General features: G+C 36.2%; 1 protein-coding gene across 1 annotated transcript; it reads right to left on the bottom strand.

The window, feature by feature from the left end:
* Positions 1–1,310: 1,310 nt before the first annotated feature.
* On the bottom strand, positions 1,311–20,000 carry LOC149831230 (uncharacterized). Its single transcript, XM_090012015.1, has 12 exons — positions 19,853–20,000; positions 19,071–19,200; positions 17,894–17,976; positions 17,611–17,686; positions 17,411–17,478; positions 16,466–16,550; positions 9,673–9,797; positions 9,483–9,566; positions 6,969–7,115; positions 4,885–4,993; positions 4,684–4,803; positions 1,311–1,928 (listed from the first exon to the last, which is right to left on the bottom strand). Exons 2-12 carry the CDS (start codon positions 19,153–19,155, stop codon positions 1,855–1,857), a joined length of 1,056 nt encoding a protein of 351 aa, XP_089868141.1. The 5' UTR covers positions 19,156–19,200; positions 19,853–20,000; the 3' UTR covers positions 1,311–1,854.
* Between the last annotated feature and the right edge of the window lie 2,367 nt (positions 20,001–22,367).

Raw genomic sequence — 22,367 nt, 5'->3', positions numbered from 1 at the left:
CACACACACACACACAGGCTTGCTGTCTGTTTGCATCACTTTTATTAAGAGCTCAGCTGATCAGAATGACCTCAGGAATGCAAGACATTGGAGAGGGAGAGAGAGAGTAAATCAAAGAGATCTTTAATGATGGTAGAATTGGTAAACTTTTGCACAGATCAATCATTAACCATAGTTAAAATGTCAAATATAAACATTTGGATAACCATATCCAAAAAATGATCCATGCTTTTGAAATATATGATATCTTGGCCATGCATGTGAACTATGAAAAAAAAATGTGTGCGCACGGGTGCACGCCTGTAGATGTAATTGTTAAGATTCGACTAGTATTTGAAAGATCGACATCCATTAGGGTGCCAATTAAGAGATCCACATCCTGCTGCCACCTGTTTCAAGCCTCATGCTGAAAGTCCAACCAATTGGATCTGCTTCGTGTTGCAAGTTTTGCACTGGTTTAAATGGACCAAAATTTTACATATAAGAACCACGTATACAGAACCCTATCCGATCAAGAACAGGCTGAAATGATAATTGTAAATAAGGTTTGTTATCAGATGCACTTAGAATTGACCTAATCACAGCCCTGAAAATACAGCAACAAGCCCCCACACAGTCACAATTCTAGAGTATGGCAGCCAGTGGCACAGGTCGGCCTGATTCTGACCAGGGTATGCCCAGATCTAGTCCAAACCCAGTGGGTCAGATAAGACCATATGGCTTAGTTGGTAGGTTTATGCAACTATCCAGCACCAACAAAGGGGATAAGATGATTATTGGTAGGATCTTCCATCTCCGCCTATTCAAAAAAACACTTCTTTCATCTTTGGATCATAAACCATCTTATGTGGAAAAGACATTTTTCAAAATCCTATGACTCAATGTGGCAATCCATTCTTTTGGCCTGACATTGACCATTAGCAGGTAGCATTTTGAGTTCATCGTCTCATATGTTAAAACCGCTTTTGCACACTACCTGTTAATACCAAATAAAAGTGGCCCATTTTTTCCATATTTTGCCTGGGGAAACCGCATCCAGAACTGGAGACAACGCCACCATCCCAGCAGCATAAAACACCAGGGGTAGTATCCTCACACCCAGTGGGAGTCGAACCCCAACAGACCGTCTGACAGCCTAGGCATGCTCCAACTATACTAACCCCTTTGGAGTAAAAGCTGCGCTTTCACCAAGCACTAAAAAATGGCTGAATAATCACCATCATGTATAAGTATCTCACGTCTAAAAATGCACTCTTCAAAGGAAAAAATTTGCAAATATTTGTGAATATATAAGAGAAAGAAACACCATGTAATAGGAATAAAATAATATCATTCAACCAAACTATCCCATTGGTAATAGCTAAAAGAGAACTCTATTGTCATGATAAAAATCCAATTATCAGAGTTTTAAACCCATTAGAATGCACACTGTCACAGTTGGACAAACTTTGACTCTCCAAACAAAGTTCTTTATCATTTTTCCATACGTCACTGAAGGGCTCATTGTTGCATTATAGAAACCGCCGGGGAATAATACGAAAAGCACCGGAAAATATATGATGAAAACTTTCTAGCAGTCAAAACACCGAGTTGCATGATAACAAGCTGGAGGCATTGAAAACAAAATGAAGTTTATATAGGAGTGGAGCAAACTAGTATTATGTTCAACAGATGCGAAAGATGGATGACTCTATGTCATACGATAATGGAGAACTTGAGCCAGATGGGCAATTTTCGCCTGTTAGAGTAGAACCTTGCAATTTGTAAGCAAGCTCTCCACCAAAACTTACTGCAGGAATGATTTGTGGAGCCAGCAGTTTTACATGCAAACTGACTGCCAGTCATAATCATCGATCAACGAAGAAAGCTTCCAGCATCTGATTTTGTTATTGCTTCAACAATTCGATACATCCAGCGGTCGAGCATCCCTGTTGAAAATCCATAAATTTGATATTAAAATCCACCAGTTGAAAATCAGAACACAGGAAATACAGATATATAATATCCCATCAAGAGAAGCTAACCATCAACAAACTAAATCTCATATATGCAGGACCAATTATAACTTTGAAGAAAAAAGGGAACCAGTACAGGGGAAACTATGATTAATGAACCCTTGGCCTATCCAAGGATGAGCCTACAAAGATCGTTATATGTTTTCTGCATGAATCATGGGCCACCTCTGTGTGTGGTTTGTCATTTTGATAGCCAGGGGTTATGAGCCTTTGCTCTTTTAAACAAACAAGCCCAGTAATCATCAATCACCTCTATGAGCCTTTGCTCTTTTAAACAAGTTATGGTGGCAGGGGCGTAGCTAGGGGGGGGCAGGACTGGGCTGTAGCCCAGTCCTGCCTCCCCAAACAGTTAATTTTTTTTTTTTTAAAAGCCCAGTCCTAGCCCTGCCCTGATTCCATATGAAATAGATTTTTATCCATTTTTTAGCCCAGCCCTGACTGCAGCAAATAGTTTGATTTGTCCATATGAAATAGATTTTTATTAATAATTGTAGCCATTTTTATTTTATCTCAAAAAAAAAATTTGGGGGGGCGCTGCCCCCGAACCCCCAAACTATCACACAAATAAAATTCTTTTTGCTACACCCCTGTTTGCCCCCCCCCCCCCTCACATGAATCCTAGCTACGCCCCTGTATGGTGGAATATGAGCCTTTGATTTTTAGATCCCTCTAAAAACCCATCTGAACATGAAGAGTACATAACGTGTTTCCCACCAAAGCCATAGAGAAATTTTGCAAGGCTTAAGAGAAAAACACCTGAAACTACTTTTGAAACTGGTTATGACAGTTAGAACAGATAAACTAGGACCTCTCTCTCTCTCTCTCTCTCTCTCTATATATATATATATATATATGGAGAGAGAGAAAGGGAGAGAGAGAGTAGGTGGTAGCTGTCTACCACCAGGCTTTGAAAGGTTTTTTCCATGTTTTGCTTAAATCTGACCGTACAGATGCATTCTACATGCTTGATTTTATAGGAATCGAGTCTTGGATCATCTGATTCTGACACACAAGAAGATTTTATAAGGTTTAAATATCATTCTAAAATTTTCATAAATATTCAAAGCTTAAAAAACATATTTTTATCGAAAAAACATGATCAAAGTGTCTTTTCCTAGAAAATCAACCTCAAAACACCCGCTCACTCGCGGTAGGCTGGCAGTAGGTCAGAAAAGTGATAGGCAGCTACCATGAAAGAGAGTACCAGTGGACGGGGTGTAACCATCTAACAGGCAGACACGTGGTCGTGAGCTGTGTGTCTGCCTAAAGGGCCTTTAGCGGCGGTCACGACTGCCACTAAGGCCTTACACGCAGAAATGCAAAATGCCTGTAAGGCCTTTGGTGGTGGTCGCGATCCCCCGCTGAAAACCCTTTTAGTGCAAAATAAGCACGCAACGTTGATCAACGCCGCGCGCTCGTCTGATGGGGGCATCCTCTCTCTCTCTCTCTCTCTCTCTCTCTCTCTCTCTCTCTCTCTCTCTCTCTCTCTCTCTCTCTCTCTCTCTATATATATATATATATATATATATATATATAGACACACACACACAGTTTTCTTGTTACAATATTTCATACTATTACTATTATAATTTAGTAATTTTTAGCAACATTATTGTAAAATGCCCTAAAAGTCATCAAATATCATACTATATAATGACAGTTTGATGTCCCTAATGAGATTTGCAAAGATGCTTATTGCTAATACAAAGAACTCGCCTGAAGCTATCCGTCTCCCAATACATCTAGATCAAACCATAGATACTGAAAGCGCCTAGGTGGCCAGGAAGTGATCTTCTAAAGTGTGAAATGCCACACTTCCCCTTAAGAGGGAGAAGCATAGGCAAGTGCACGTCTCAACAGTGGGAAGACTGCTTCCTGCATATTAGGACCAAACATTTCTCAAATCACTTCTCTTTTGCCTTGCTTTTTTTTTTTATATTATTACATATGATTCTTTGCTAATAACAAGTCTTATATTTGCTTTCTATTCATTCTCACATAGCGTCCTAGTTGTTTCCACGTTGTTTCCTACTCATTTCCACTTCTGCTTTCATATCGTATTTCCAACAATGCTGAAGAATGTTTCACATATATTAGCAGGTGCAAGGATCACCTAACATCTAACTTTGCAAACAATCTTCCATGATATATAGATGATGTCAATTAAGGGATTTATTTCCATCACGTCTGATTTTTTATCAAATAGAGAAAAATGACAAGAGGATGAATTATCTTGTAGCATTTATCACATCAAACAAGACTTCATGTGATGTTCATTCTTTTTTATTATGAACAACTGTGTTAACAACATGGCAAAACCGACCTTTTATTTGTATGGAGCTAATGTAAAAAGATAATAAAATCATATACTTTTCTTGTAGCTCTTTTTTGGTCTGCATGTGCAAGCAAGTCATGCATTCAATTAAGAAAACCATACAAAGTTACAATAAAAGATGAATCCATATGACAATTATTGCTCATATAAGGTCTAGACACGGACAAGCAGGATTTTTTATGTCTTTCCCAGCAACAACACAATGTAAAACATATATAGAGGATGCACTTAGGAGTTAAAATATGAATCCAATTACAAATGGGGGGAAGGAAACAAATTTAAGATAAGAAAATTGATTTTTAGACATAAAAAGCTTCACAGAGATGTTCAGACCTGTCATGGCAAATGTGCCACCAAGCACTGCACAAAGCCGTGTTATGAAGTGAAGAAAACTGCGGCGCTCTTCTGTGATTGTTACAGTGATAGGCGAAAGGTCATACAAAAAGTAAACAGCTGCATATCCAACACATGTAAAACAGTCAAAAATGTAAACCAAGTACAGGACAATTCACAGATTAAGATAAAAAAACAAACCTGGCCACGTCCGATCAGATTCACGCATTGGGGAAAAATATTCTGAGACAGAGAACTGATTTGTTGAAATGACTTCCTTTGAAAGGTGTCTGTACTCAGTGGGAACAATCTACACAAAAGGGCATTCAAGCTTATCCATTAAGGGACAGAAAAGAAAAACACCATCTTATTCATCACATAACATTGTCCAAACCCATGAAGAGGCTGTCCTAAAATGTCCTTGATAAAATACAGTTAAATTGCCTTTTTATATTTTTTGCAGTTTTACTAGTTTTGAAGAAAAACCACTAAAATGTTACACATGCATGCATGTGTGTGAGCAAGATAAATCGGCAGATTGGTGTGGTTGAACTTTTAGTAGGCATCAACATGCTAACCTGTCACATGGATATGGATACAAATATGAGACATGGGTAAATGATTTTTTTGAAACTTAGGATGCAGGACACACTTTTAATATTTAATTTATATAAAAAGTATTCATTTTTTATACAACAATATATTTTGATTGGATAAGATTCAAACTTTTGAAGTCTAAAACTACAAATATATGGTTTAAAAGTTAAACTCCACATTATTAAGACAAAAAAATCATTAAAAATAATGAAAATGTAAAAAAAATAAAATGAACAATTTTATACTTAGATGCATTGTTGATCATGTTCATCATGATTGGCCTGAATTGACCAAGTCAAACACGGTTGAAATCACATCCTAGTTGAGTCACACTAAGTCCTGTCTTTTGTGTCCTAGGACACGTTACACCCATGGCTGGGACAAGTACGTTGTACTTGAGGTCATTTTCATCTTGTGGACCAAGAAAGTCTTTCCTTTCTTAATTTTCCTTGTGCACATTTGCTTCAAAAGCATGTTTTAGCCTTTCGAGGTTCCTTGCAGGGACAAATCGATCAACTAGGGGCATGGCTTGCAACCTGATGCCTTGTTAAAAACATATGCACTGTTGTGCATAAATGGCAACCCAACCTTGTAAGTCTGCCCACATACCTAGCCTCCTGTGATGCCACTTTGGTTGGATGATGATGATGAAGGGTCATCCATAATTCTAAAGTAGTTTGTTAAAGTTATGCTTCTAGTGTCACCAACCAAACAAAAAGTCATCCTTGATGATCCATTCCACTGAGCACCTGTTCACATCTCTACACCCTTAGAACCACATGACCATGTCGATCATTAGCACTCTTAACGCAATTCCAACAACAGCCTATATAATGCCCATTGAGCATTTTCAACTCACATATGACCTGTGCAACCCTTTGTGCTACAAATGTGTAAGTGCATGTGCATGCGCAAGAGAGAGAGAGAGAGAGAGAGAGTCCATCGACTCCTACATGGCTTGTGCATTATTGGGCACGTTGGACTTTCTGTACCCCTTAGATGCTACATTGCATGCCCAACAACCCATGCCTTGCACGCCTTGCACCATTTTGCTACCAGATATTGTGTCTCATTGCTATGCTAAGCACCACATAATCTACAATTCTGGTGAATGGCCATGTCCAGTGCCAAGCACATGACATATTATTCAAATCCACATCTTAGTAACACACATGCTCACCAGATTTTTATTACTGCAAAAGCAGTGTTCTGCAACCTAGAAGGAAACTGAAGAACCATTGGACTTTCTTAACGCTTTGATTGCCTACATTAACACCCTACATAGTCTCTTTCATATCAAAACATGTTTTGTGTCAAGTAATTTGAATACAAACTCTTTTACTATGGCATGTTCGTCCACTAACACTAATTCTTTTGTAATTACTTATGCGACACATAAAATCTAAATGGTTTGTAATGATGCAAGCTAAATTTCTTTTTCTTGTTGTATTTGTTTCTTTTTAATCAGCTTTTAGAGCTTTACTAGAAATTTGCTTCTTGGCAAGTAAAGTTTGTTCAAATACAAGTATACAAACTACATGCATGCACGCACAGACTATAGAATTGGAACTCCTAATGATTTTGTATATATGTAACTGATAACGAACACAGAAATTATCAGTCTTCCCAACAGATAAAAAAGCTAAACAGAAACAAATCATATAATAACGAATATCAAAGACACCAACCTTGATATAGTATCTGAATATGCCACTTGCATCAATAAGAATGCGTTTAGTACCATCAAGTGGATTGTGAATTCCGGGATATTTCGGACCAAAAGACAAATCATGAATTATGTGGCTTACGTTGACATGACTTGATCCATCAAATATCTGTGATGAAAAGAGAGGATAAAGCAAACAGGAAAAATCAGATCATGTAAGACATTTACCATGAGAACACCAAAAGACTAACCAAGAAAAAGGAACAGAACAGCTTTGGGGATTGATCATTTAAAAAATCATTAGCTCAACAATGTGGGAGTGTAAATGTCCATCAACAAAAATAAAGTGTACTAAAGAAAATCCATCATGTGAAATAATGAGAGGCTATATAAGATTTCTTCAAAAACATAAATGATGGTAAATACACACATACATGCAAGCATGCATGCATGCATTCATATCCACACACTCACATTCACACAGATTTATATACATACATATATATATAGTGATGAAAGCATGCTAAATTGGTTTTTCGGGTCTTCCGGTGTTTTTTCGCAATTCTGAAACCATATAGAAGTGTTCAGCATGGTCATTTACTAAGATCGACACCCAGATCATGCTTTTTCGATGAAAAAAATGATATTTGGAGCCTTGAAATTTTACAAAGATTTTGGGCTGTTGATTTTTCGAACCTTATAAAAAACTACCCATGCATCAGAATCGAATGCTCCAAGAGTAGATCCCTATAAAATAGAGCATGTAGATCACATCGATACGGTCAAAATTAAAAATAAAATGAAGAAGCCTAAAAACCCCATTTGGCATGCGCTCTCTCTCTCTCGACCATGTAAACTAGGCATTTCCAACACTTTTTTTTGCAAATCTGACCCTGCAGATGTGTTCAGCATGGTGAACTAGCTAGGAATCAAGTGCTGGATCATGTATTTTCGACAAAAAACACAAGATTTGGATAGTTGAATACTTATGAAAATTCTAAACCGCTGGTTTTCAAACCTTAAAAATTCCTGCTTATGCATCATAGTTAGATGATTCAAGAGCTGGTCCCTACAAGGTTGTAAAAAGTGTATCGTAACCCGTATCGGACGTCCCAAAATAAGATACATATCATATCATAAAAAATCATATTTTTAACAAAAAACCAAAAATTAAAAATTCAGAAAAAAATCATGAAATTTTCTAAAAAAAATTGTAACACAAGAAACAATGATAAATAAAACCATATATCACATATGAAACAATTCTGAACTGCATAAGAGATTTGAACATTCAATAGTCAAGATAATATGCTATGAACATGCATATCTCACAAGAAAAATGCAAACTATGAAATGCTATGCATATTAAACAACAAAACTAAGCTAACAAGTCACAAGATTCATAATAGTGCATGTTTACATAAACAAAAACAAAATCAAAAAGTGTTTCTCAGTACTTAAAAATTTTCATCACCAAATTTTTTCAAAATTCAAACAAAAACGAACTAGATAATGTCAATCGTGATTATGATCATCATATTCTTCTTCTTGCAACAAATCACCCTCAAGCTCTTTAGGAATGAACATGAACTCATCCTAAGGGGCCTTATATGTTTCAAATAAAAAAAGAAATGAGTGCAACTTAAAATTGCAATGATTGTGTATTGTAAGATACACCCTATATCGGGGTGTATGCACAATACACTCGATATAGCTACAATACGCACCCATATCGAGATACAGGTGTGTATCGTATTCATTTCCCCCAAAGTTACAATAAGTATCGTACCGTATCATACGATATGGTAACACTGGGTCCCTATAAAACCAATCATGTAGATCACATCCATCTAATCATAATTAAAAGAAAAGAACAAAAAAAATGTGAAAATCTCAGTTCACACGATAGTTCTCATATTCTAATGGCCCTATAATATATATATTCAAAAGCACGCTAGGATAGGACATGAACAATTCTTGTAGCACGAACTAGATAAAATCCAAAATATGAAATAATAAGCAGCAGTAAGATTTCAACAAAAAATATTAGTGTCTGGAATGAGGGCATATATGATTAAGTTCATATTTGACATTGAAACAGAACTCTATTTAGATCAGGGTCTATTTGTAAACAAAAATGCTTCTTTGTAACATGACAAGGTTACACCATTTTGCTCATTAGTCCATCTAAGCAGCTGAGGTAAAAATTCAGCATTCCAAAGGTTCATGGCCACAGATATTTTGATGTTGTCACAATTTCTTCGCTATGTAAGTATAAATACCAAATACTATCAGTCACTTCAGTAATATTCAGATGAAAGTTACCAGATTCAGTGCAAAGGAACAGATAGCCCATAGAATTCCAAATTTATCAGTAACTATTAGCTGCAAGTGATACCACTAATGGGAATGAAATTTGGCCAAGGTAACAAAAAAAGATAAAGAACCTCTCAAAAAGTAATCCAACCTAGCAATATGAAAAATGAAAAGAACATTTTCAGGAGTTCAAAGCCATTTAGGGAAAGCAATCACAAACCTGCTGTGCGACGAAAATACTCAATCCATGAACAGAAATGTGAAAGTTCCCAGCTACTCTTTGAACATCAAGAACTCCATAAACCTGTTGGAAGCCAAACCTATATCTTTGATCATGAATTGTTAAACAAGTACAAAATCCACTTTTGCAGCAAGTCATAAAAAAAGGAGGATATCTCCTTCATAAATACCCGACATCCTTCACCATTTGCCAATGCCTGTTTCACATTTTTTATCACTTCCTCAGCATCTTTGAACAAAGCATGGGTATGCGTGTGATGAGAAGAATCACCATGATCCTTATCATCATCTGACCCTGGAAATCTTTTTCATGAGATATGCAATTCTTAGCAATGCAGATTTGTTACAGCAACAAGAACAAAATAGGAGATAAAGAAAAAAATTAAAAAACAAACACACGAGCCATGATGTGCAAGTCAGAAACCATGAAGTTCAAAAATGCAAAGCTTCAGTAGATAAGGTACAATCAATAAAAGATTTGCATCTATATATCCCAAAGGCACAATATAGATAACTAAGAAGTCATTGAATGAAATATTATAAAACAGAAAAAGGGCATGATAGAAGACGAAAAATAAGCAATAATAACCAATGTTTTAAAACCCAGTGACTAGGGAATCGACTCGGCCGGGTCATGTTAAATTTTAAATGGATAGAATATATATATATATATATATATAGAGAGAGAGAGAGAGAGTTGCATATATGTGCATATATGATATACAATTATATAAGTGTACATACACATATATTATGTAAAATACATAAATTATATACTCATATACATAAATAAATAAATAAAAATAATGTACATTTATATGACTCAGCTGTCATAAGCTGGTGCAGCCGAGTCATATGAAAACTCGGCTGACTTGGCCAAGTCTTGTAAAAATCCTGATCATTCACACTTTTGATCAGGTGACTGGCTGAATAGAGCTGAGTCGACTAGGCGAGTTTTTAAACACTGACAATAGCCATGTTACCAGCACCAATCTTCTGGTCTAGTATGATGTTATATTAAATTATGTCAGTGTAGTCTCTATCTTTTTTATACACAAACAAAATTCCTGTTCTAGTTCTGCTTCATTTACAAAAGAAAATTTTGCCTCCTTAATCAAGGTTTCTCACACATCAGCAAAAGAAACTAGAAAAAGAAGATTATATCTATGGTTGGAACACCACCAAAAGGCAACGAATTATTCAGAAAAGTTTCCAAAGTAACACTAAGGGCTAGTTTGCCACCAGAAATTTATAATCTAGGATTGTCACAATACTGCAATCCTTATCCCCATATTTCCGGAAGCCTAAAATTCACAAAAACTGGAATTTGCTGAATCTTATTTCAACAAACCGATCAGGGATCAGAATATCCCTTGTTTTGAAAGGGATTTCAAGAATCCCAGAATTAAATTCGTCTTGATTGAATCCCTCCACCCCATCCCTTATATATATATATATATATATATATATATATATATATATATATATATATAGGGATAGAGAGAGAGAGAAACTAGATGGTGTTCCCCATGTTTTGCTGTGCCCTGGTGTGCCCCAGGGTCAAGAACACCTATTTCATGCAATCTATATCACGATTTACTTACTAGGAAACATGCTTTGGATCCAATTGTTTCAATCAAAAAGTGTGATTTTTTTCCATTGAAAAGTTTTGGCAAGGTTTTAAAACCCAGTGACTCGGGACTCGACTTGTTCTTTATTGACTCGTGACTCGGCGGGTCAACTCGGTGACTCGGACCGGGTTTTGTTAACTTTTGATTTTAAAAGAAAAACAATATATAAATTGTCATTTAAACATATAAAGGTTTGCAGAATGACTTAATATGGCATGCAGAAAGGAGATATGGACAAATATGTGCCCTCATATAATGATATTCATTTTATAACCTCTACATAAGGCACATCATGGAATATCAATGGAGTGGATAATCATTAAGTCCATTTCTTAGCCACATTCTGGAAATGTACTTTGAATAGCAAAGGAATAGGCAAGGAGGCAATTCTAGTTTTCTATTTCTTTGCCATAACTGTAATCAACACGGCACTACATTTTTCCCACTTGCTAACGTTCCAAGAGACAGTATCACTACTGTCCAAATGTCTGTAAGAATATAAAAACAACTGCAAAGAGCTATAGAGGTTTGCTTGAATTTGATATCTATACAAGCACTTTGACTAATTCATGACTTGAATTAGAGGATGTGGTCACCATGAGTTCAGTCTGCTACTACCTAGGGTTCCTAAAATGGCCAATCATATATGCTAGCTTGTTTTAAAAGTTTCAATTCCCTCTCTAACAAATCCATAAATGTAAAATAGGGGTATATGTGCATTGAAAGTTTACAGAATGCCCAATATCAACATAAATAAGCAATTTTCTCATGTATGAAAACTATGCAGGAAATATATTAATGGCACAACTATAAAAAGACTACTAATATTTGAATCTGTACAATGCTTGTTCACATAACAAATGGATGATGAAACCTAAATGTGACTTCCTATAGACACATTTGACCCTCCATATATAGTGAGAATCATTTATTTAAAATATTTTGCTAGAATAAGTTGATAGCACTGGGTGAACAGTAGTTCCAACAGCATGACGATTTTATTCTATGGATTTAAATGATTTTTTATCTTTAAATGATTTTTATTTTCTTTTTTATACAAAATCTGGGGGTAACCCTTGTTAAAATATATGTACTTATATATTTCGAAACTGTAATTTGAAACTCAAAAATCAAATTTCAAACATCCCAAAACCCGGCCGAGTCAATCTGAGTCAGCCCGAGTCTTGGCAAACCGAGTTTGCCTTGCCGGGTTGACTCGCTGGAGGGTCGAGCCGAGGCGCGCTAGCCGAGTCAACGAGTTGACTCGGCGAGTTTTAAAACCTTGAGTTTTGGTGCAATATAAACCATTGGCTTCTTTTTTTCATTCTTTTAGAAACCTATCTTACCATCGACTTCCTCATCCAATATATGTTCTCCACAAATGAACTATGGAGATCATGCATGTCCGCATTGTGTTCCTTTCCTGCATCCGTATCCATGTGACATAGTTTATGTTTGGCAATTTTTTGATGGACAGAAAACCCACTTGTTGGAATCTAGTGATCTATATGTCAATCCTCACAATGGACCACATAGATCATATCTACAAGGTCAAATTTACACCAAAAATAAGAAACAGATTTGCTCAATCATTTGTACGTACAAAAGATTGCAACAATTCTTTTTTCATACACACACACACACACACACACACACACACACACACATATATATATATAGGAAAAGTAGTAGCTGCCTAACACCAGCCTACTGTGAGTGAACAGGTGCTTCGGAGTTTTTCGCAAATCTGACAGAGCAGATGTCTTCGGCATGGTCGATTTGTTAGGAAACATGCAAATGCAACTCTAATAAATAGCTTAGTAAGTTATTCATGCATGTGCATTAAATCATGTATATTTTACTAAACAGTATTATTTCATGCATCTATGCATATTTGATTCTGCATGATATTTTGTTGAATGCTTGAATGGTAATATGATTGTGGTAAGTTATTACTTGTGATTTCCTCTGAAATTTATGCATGAATTAATTTATGTTTTTTTTTACTGTTGAATTTTAAGAAAAAATTGTACGAAGACTTCGGTTCTTACCCATTTTCTTAAAACTGTTTTACAGGCACAAATGCTCAAATGCTCAGTGATGTCTTGGACTGGCTGACTGGAAGATACGAGAGACTTGTGACTGGTGTCTGGTTCTGACTAGATGGCATGATTTTGATATAGTCGATTTTGATATTCTAAACTTTTTGACTTATTGATTTTATTAATGAAGCTCATTTATTACTTCAAGTTGATTCAATGCATAGAATGATTTGTGGTTTGGTTGTATTAAATTTGTAATGTACCCCGAGTCCTTGAGAGGTTTTTCCTAATTGTTTAAAAAAAATCACTATTTTTTTAGCGTCAATTGGGGTCGTTACAATTTTGGCCCAGGAACGTGCAGTAATAAGCCTTAGCACAACCTTCCAAAAGCCTAGGATTTCGTGATTAGGCCTTCCATAAGCCAAAACCTATCCTCTTAGCTTACCAAAAACCTTGTTTCTAATCCTTTAAGCAACCCACCAACCGATCAGAGTGCCACCTCAAATCATCAACCAATTAGAGTGAGGCTATTGTACAGCAAGCAGATCTAGATACCTGGATCTAGTATCCATCAATTAGGGTCCAAAATCCATCATAAAAACTATAAATAGGGGTCTTTTCAGCCTCTCAACATCTAGAACCTGAGTGTGAGAGTACCGTTGTTGTGAGAGATCAACCTAGCCTTATGCCCTCACCCTGCCAAGTCACTAGCCATCTTCTAGGCCTAGAATTGTTGTCCCATTGGGTCTACCATGCTGGACCCGAACCCTTTAGAGCCTCAATCCTGTGGAAGCCTTGTCAGATTCGCCTTGCTCTCATCGGGGTCATAAGAGGGATATCTAAGCTCGTGGTAAGCTCCCACTCTTCATTTAGTTTTATTGTTTTATTTTATTTTATTTATTGGGGCATATTTAATTTCTAATTTTTAATTTTCACATTTTATCCGTTTCTCATATTCTCGAGTGTTGGTGGTGCCCCACACCATCAACCTCATGTTTTTTTACAAGAACGGGTCGATGTGCATCATATCGCACGCTAGGAACCATAAGACGAAAAACTGCACCCCTAAATCAGTTGATCCCTGCTCACCAAAGAAAGACTTGTATTCTTAAAGAAGAGAACCCTTGTCTAGCAGAGTCAATATCCAAATCCATTTTAAAAATCCATTTCAAAAAAATCTTTCCAACAAATAGGGATCCACAAAATTTACATATCTTTTTTTCTTTTATATCATAAAGCCTTTTCTAATTGTTTCTTTATATTTTTGCAAGAAAATACTATAAAAGTAATAAAACCTATTATTTATTTATTTTTATTATTCATAGCTTCTGAGATTTTCCTAAGAAAATTCACTTTTTGAAAATATCTCCAAGAAAAACCCTCATCGACAAATTACCTTGAATGATACAAATGACTATGATATATATATATATATGAGAAACCAGATGGTGTGTCCCAAGTTTTGGTGTGCCCTAGCCCTAAATTGCCCAATCGAAATATAAGATGGTTAAAACTTCAAACAACCCTACATATGTGATCTACAAGGTTTTTAATAAAAAGCATGTTTTCTATCATTGCGATGTGTAACAAGGATTTTTTAAGGCATGAAAAATCAATGGCTTACAATGTGCCAAAATTTGATAGCTTAAAAAATCATGATCTTATTTCTGAAAAGCACAATCCAAGGTATGATTCTTAGCAAACAAACTATGCTTAACACATTTGTAGGGTTAACTTGCATGAAAGAGGTGTTCTTGAACTTGGGGCACACCAAAACTTGGGGAACACCTCTCTCTCTCTCTCTCTCTCTCTCTCTCTCTCTCTCTCTCTCTCTCTCTCTCTATATATATATATATATATATATATATATATATATATATATATATATATATATATATATCATAGTTACCTGTATCGTTAAAGGTAATTTCTTGGCTAGGGTATTTCTTGGAGAGATTTTCAAAAGTTGATAAATCTTGAGAATAGCTCAAGAATTTAAAAAATTGGAAAAATATAAATAACAACAAAAAGGCTAAGAAAATAATAAGTTTTCCATTATTTTTCTTTCAAAAATATAAAGAAACATGTTTTAAAGGTTTTAAAATATAACAGAAACAAAAAAAAGGAAATGCAAACTTAAAAAAAAATAGTTTTTCCAAAAATATCACGGTATTATCACAATAATATCATGATATTTTGTCTTCAGGCGATACTTTGAAAATATCGCGAGATATTACCTTTAATATCGGCTACTTTAAAATATCAGTATTTCTCACAATATTTTAAAAATATCGCCAATATCGGTGACAGTGATATATATATATATATATATATATATATATAGATAGATAGATAGATATAGATAGATAGATAGATGTGTGTGCGTGAGAGAGAGAGAGAGAGAGAGAAAGAGAACTTCACCTAGGAAGGTAACCTCGGATAAACGGGAGCCTTTTTGCTACTAATGGGTACAAGTCATCGAAGGAACACTCTTACCAGCAGAGACCGACTATAACAAGCCTAGATCATTTCTTGTCTTTGGTCCCAAAGTCCAATCCACATTTTTTTTCCATAAACAAAATTCTTTTTAATTCCACTCTTCCACACATCGCTCTTTAATTAAATATGATTTCAAAGGGACAAGGAAACATGCCTCTTGTTGATCCATGTATATATAAATAAGGATTAATCTAGTTAAGCTTGATATGGTCCTTATCAAATCAGAATCAAGACTCACTGCCAACCGAAGAGCCCTAGAACCATACTCAATACAAATACATAAAATTAGGTCATGGTCCAAACTCAACTAGATCCATTTGAAGTACTTTGAACGAATTCACTCTCAAACCATAAAAGGTTATTTCTCCAAAATACCCTTTCAATGCAAGTGAATTGTACATTCAATGACTAATATAAATCTAATCTGTATTACAAAATGTGGATCAAAATTAGGATCACCTCACATATTCAGGTTAGTCTTGGATTGAACCGCTCAAGCCCACACTGGTCTGAGGCAACTCTCAACTTCAACATCATGCAATCAAGAACATACCCATAAGTAATTATGGATAATTAGTTAATGAATAATATAGACAACTAAGCTTCTAACAAATACTTGACTTTTCACAGAAAAAATCTAAAATTAAAGAGAACCAAACTATCTGGTAATGTACTTAAAAGATTAGTTAATGAAGGCTTCAAAGATGAATCACAACAGTGAGAGATAAAGTGTGCCTTATACAAGTTATCTTGACAAAAAGTGATGTAATGCTGTCTATTATGAATATTACCATGCTTGTGGGTTGCATGCTCCTTCTCCACTAGATCAGACAAGTATTCCGTCCCAATAATGTGTCCATATTTGTCCAAGCGAAGCTGCAGAAAGAGCATTGGGAATGGAACAAATTTTATGGGAAAATAGAAAGAAAGGGGAAAACAATAACATTCAAAAGTTCTAGATGCACTATTAACTACATGTTTCATTTTAGCATGTCAACATTCAAAACCAGAAGGCTGACGATAAAACCTTTAAAAGAGAAGCAGAATTTCAATCAAATAAAACCCAAAATTCTATATAATGTTTCAAATGTGCTACATATTTGTAACTCACTACCATTTGTCTTTGTTTTTGTAATATTAGAGTGCATGTTTAAACTCCAATCAAGTCCAAAGGAGAACATCTATAGTTTCAAAATGTGCTTGCATGTTTGGGATGATTCTTTATCACCCTTGCATGTCTCTGTCCTTTTCCTGCTCTAATAAAAATTTCAATAATATATATAACAAAGCTAGAAAGCCACACAAATACACATCCACTAAGACCCATACACGTCAACCTGAACCCACCCACATATAGCAAAGTGTAGCAAAAAAACTATGGGCTAGGGGCTCCTAACAGAGCTATCAATTTACAGTTCACATAAAAAAACCAGAAAACTTGATGTAAGGTTAACCCTAAGAACATGCTTTAACTTTCTAATTACAAACATACAATATCTTACAAACCATAACATGATAAACGCTTCAAAAGCAGTTGTAATCATCCTTCATTGTCCCACAGTTTGCACTCTCCTACCCTATCCTACAGAAACTAGCACTTTCATTGTTATGGATATTTTTGACGTTTTTGTTATTGTTTACCTAGAAAATGAGGGAAAATGAAAGAATTAACAAGACAAAAATACAAAGAATATAAAGATCCAAACCTATAGCAACTACAATGGAGAAAAGCTTACTTTCCAGATATTTGTATCAAGGTCTACTTCATGTTTTCCAGACAAATCAATAGCATCAATGCTCAAAACTGCGAAAATATTTTGGAATTCTAAAATTATATTCAGAAAATACACAACCGTGACAAGGACAACAAAGGAACAAGGAGAAAAGTAACCTAAACAAGAGAGATCAAAATTTAGTCAAAATTCAATTGACAAACCTTCACAAGGCAATGAAGGGAATGTCATATTTATATGGATTGGGAGAGTCTCACCACGCTTCACGTCCACAGACATCTGTGACAAATAGATACAGGCAATGCAGAGAGAGTATAAAAAATCAAACGCATGCTAGAATCAAATAAATGTTAGCAACCATGAGCCTCCTATACATTGGCACAATGCAAGAAAGGAAAAGTGGACAACATTGCAGGGATTACTCAAAAGGAACAACAATGAGAAGATCACATAAATATGTGACAGTAAGGGAGATACGATTTAAACCTGATGAACTTTATCAATTGTCAGATAATACTTCAACTCATGAACGAACAATGTGGCCATGATGGATAGACCGATTACGGAAACTACAAAGAGGACAAGAACATACTGTGTCAGCTCATTTTCACATATGGAACTCCCTAAAAAAACTACAACAATTCAAGAAGAGAAATGCAATTGGAGAGCTGGAGAAATTCTGCACCTAGTAAAAAAAAGCTAGATTAAAAAAGGCCTATGTCACATAGGTACAGGTACATGTACATAGAGTACGGCAGGGCAATTTTTTTTAAATGTAGGTATGGAGGTACAGCACCATATATATAGAGAGAGAGCAAAGCTTAGCTGCTTAATGAATAGGTGCTTGAGCACCTACTTAATCAAGATGACCGTTCATAGCACGCTTGATGGATGGTCAGCGGAAAAAAAAACACTAAAACAACTCTTTTGGTGCAAAAAGGAGTGGAAAAGACCCTTTAGCGGCGCTTTGTAAAAGGGAGCCAGATCTCATTACAATTTTATAATGGCACGAGCATCCCTATGGCCTTTAGCGGTGCACAAAAAGCACACTAACAGTAGTTTTTGCGGAAAAAAACTCCTTTTGATGAGTTTTTTTTTCCTTGGAATGGGAATTTTACACATCTATGATAGGAGGACTATAGAGAAGGGGAACCGTCCAACCAAACGAAGGTCCAAAATCTATAAACCTATGATGATTGAAGGCATTCCTTCACTGAATTTGATTTTTATCATTCATTTAGTAAGTGAGATGTTTTAGATTATGAATTTTGATATTTAGATGTGTTTTTTGAAAACGCTAAAAAATCAACAGCCCACAATAAATACTTGTATTGTAAAGTTTTAAATGCATTGTGAGCCGTTGATTTTTTACGTTTCAAAAAACACGGGAGTATATTTCTTACTAAATAAATTATAAATTATAAAGAACAAATATATAAGGTCTGGTCAATGAAACGCACAAACATTGGAGAAGGGGAGCCATCCCATAGTCATCAGTTGTAGATTTTGGACCTTCCTGTGGTTGGTGTGTGTATATTTATATTTATATTTATATTTATATTTATATTTATATTTATATTTATATTTATATTTATATTTATATTTATACGCACGGGATAGCTTATCTTGGAAAGAAAGAAATTTGGAACATTGGCATGCATACCGAGTGCACCGGACTGCGTCTTCTTCATCAGATGCTCCTCCGCCCGAGGAAATGCATCGAAATTCCTTAAAGCTTGAAGCCTCATTCCCGCTAATATCGAGCTGATCCTCCAGAAATTCACCTGGATATACTGCCGAAAAACGTGCAATTGCAATCACCACACTGCCGCATAGCTCGAGGACAAACAACAACAATGCAAAACACACGAGATCACGTACATAAAACCCCCACCATATTTTTTTTTAGAATTCAGGTCACAATTAAATGCAGAATCAGAAAACAACCAAGCTTGATGCTTAGTGAGAAAAATTTGCCAAACATACATCAAACACCGCAGCTTGATCTAAAACCCCATTCACAACATAAAATCATAACGAAAAAAGGAAAAAAAAAGGATGAAGAAGAAGAGAACTTCAATCCCTAGTGAATTTCCATAAGAAATAATAGTACAGGTGCTTCGGGCTTCCTTTCTCCCCCAAATTCAGGATACGAAAAAATGAAAAAGAAAAACTAAAATAAAAAACTAAACAAATCCACCTTATTTTTATATGACCACAATAAAAAAAAGGAACAAAAAAAAGGTATATACATAAACCCTAGAAACTGAAGATTCGATTAACAGAAGCAACTCTCACAAAAACGAAGTACCCAAAATCACGAAATATTTATCACGATTTCATCCCCAACAACATCCAAATTTCACGAATTTTTCATCAAAAAAAGCAAAATTTACTGCCGTTACGCTCCGAACTATCGTGATCAATACAGAAGAAAAAGAGAACCTTCACGGACGCACTTCCAAGCGAAATCGAAAGAGGAAAAGACAGGATCGGAAGGGGAGGAGGAAGCAACGGGAGGAGACAAAGGAAGAATTTGTGCTCATCCACGCTCGGATCGATCGGACGCCGTTGCACCACAGCGAACGAGAGGGGAAGTTGGGGCGTTTGTGGGAGGAACTATTTATAGTGGGCAGGGAGATCGCGCTTGGGTTGCGGAGGGACAGATTTAGGACCACGGTTGATCCAATCTTTGTTTCAGGCATAGTCACAAACTAGGGAACTCACGTTTGCGTAGGCGTGGGCAACTGGCCGACCGGCCCTATGGGCCAAGCTACTCGGCCGGTCATGGGCCGGGTTTGGGCTAAGGTTCAGGCACGGTCTCGTTAGGTACCAGGCTGAAACCTGACCCATTATAAATGTCATTCGGATCTGACCCACTACAATGAAACTGAGTTATTTAAAAATAATAATAATATAGAAATTAAAAAAATATCTATTACCTAGTAACTTACTAATTATTATTATTTACTTAATATAATTAATTAGATACATAGAAAGTTGAAAACTTATTAATTATTACTATTTGCAAATAGAATTTGGCAGAGTTGAGCCAGACCGGGCCTGCTTCACATTGACTGGTTGGGCCAATAGGTCAGGCCATGAACTGCTCTTCAAACTTGAGCTCGTTAAATAGGTCGGGCCACACTTAAATCCTAACGAGCCGCAATCTAAACAGGCTCAGGCCGGCCCAATGCCCCCAGTGAACCCTACAGGTTGGATGCTACACGCTGGAGAAGAAGTAAAATGTATAATCATCGACTTTTTTTAATGAATGTAAAAAATACTAAAAATAAATTTTTAATATTTTTAAATATTGTTTTAATAGTTTTAACATGTGTCACATTTTGATTGACATGTAACGTTTTTTCGTTTATATTTTGGCCGATATAGAGTAACTGGGTATCGACTGATACAGCTTAACTGTTGGTCAAATCGAGATCGGTAGATATAGTAAAGCCACATTGATAAAAAAAAAATATTCAAGAAAGGTACTAAGACAATGGATCACTTAGGCAATGAGAGGAATTAAGTTAGGTTGAGAAACAAACATCCAAGACGATGGAATCTGATCAGGTCATGCTGAACATGGGCTTTTTTGCTCATGCCAACATCGTGGCCATCCGTTTTGTATTTTGAAAAGTCAAAAAGCCAACAGAACAGTTATATGCTACGTGGCATTCATCCAAAATGCAAACAAACGACCACGATGTCGGCATGAGCAAAAAGCTCATGTTCAGCATGACCTGATTTGCTTTCCAAGACGAGGGATCGGCAATGAGTAGAAGCCTATTTGAATAGAATAAAACTCACATATTTTTTTGTGGGCTTTAGTTCGTAAAAAATGGTTATGGAAAGAGGTGTTACAGTTGTAGGAACCGTTTTTTTAAATCCAAGGCCTCTTCTGTCAGTGGATCCATGGTGATTTTGGAGTACGAAGTCGCCTTCAATGAGATGGTTGAATGTACAAAAATTGCATTGGAATCTGTGATGCGATCCTCAAGAGACGTGTAATGTTTAGTCAAGATCGTATGATTCTTACCAGTATCATCTATATGGTTTTTATTTGTGTGATTGCTATTATATGCTCGCTATTATCTTTTTGCAACACTGCCGTCCATTGTATAGCATATAAACATAATTGTCACGGGTCTATTTTCTTCAATAGGCCAGCGCGGCACGATGATCCTTCTTTACCGTCACAAGCCTACTTATTGCTCACTTGCCAATCGTAGAAACTTGTAATCAGAGTGAAAGAGAGCAAGAGAGAATAGAAGGAGAAGAATTGCAATCACAAGAAACAATCACGATGAGGGTGAACAAAAGAAAGCTCAACGCATTTGATTCATTCACAATTTTAACCTGTAGACCTCTTACAGTTCAAGTATATGGGCCGCCCTTTCGAGGTATTGATTAACCTGAACTGGGCAGCTTACATCAGACTCAACGGAAGCAAAACAGACTTTAAACACAACTTTACAATGTAAGTCACAAGGGAACATGCTCCCCCCTTCAAAGTTGACTTTGTGGGGCCCCCTTCAAAGTTGACTCCTCGGTGCCATCTGTTTCATGGTAAGCCCTGACTTCAGCCGGGTAACGGTTGTTCTTTCGAAAAGCTGGCTCCCACATAGGTTCTGTTGTTTCCTCCCACTGCACTAGGTATTTCTTTGTTTCGCCCAAATAGTTGACTTTGTGGCGAAGGATCTGACTAAGGTGCTTATCGGCTCATTGTGTTGCCGAGACCCTCTACATGATGTAAGTGCGTTGTGGCACGCTACGTTCCGGATCTCTGACATCTGTATGAAACTGTTTGAAGTTACATGCATAGAACACCGGGTGCACCTTGAAATATAGGGGTAACTACAGCTTGTATGCCAGTTTGTCCACCTTCTTTGTAATGGTGAATGATCCTTCATACTTTTTTATCAGTCTGCGGTGCCGCCCGCGGAAGATGCCTGTG

This window comes from Nuphar pumila, chromosome 7, assembly GCF_984573655.1.
Source record: "Nuphar pumila chromosome 7, dmNupPumi1.hap1.1, whole genome shotgun sequence".
Lineage (NCBI taxonomy): Eukaryota > Viridiplantae > Streptophyta > Magnoliopsida > Nymphaeales > Nymphaeaceae > Nuphar > Nuphar pumila.
This window is presented reverse-complemented; position numbering and strand designations above follow the sequence as displayed.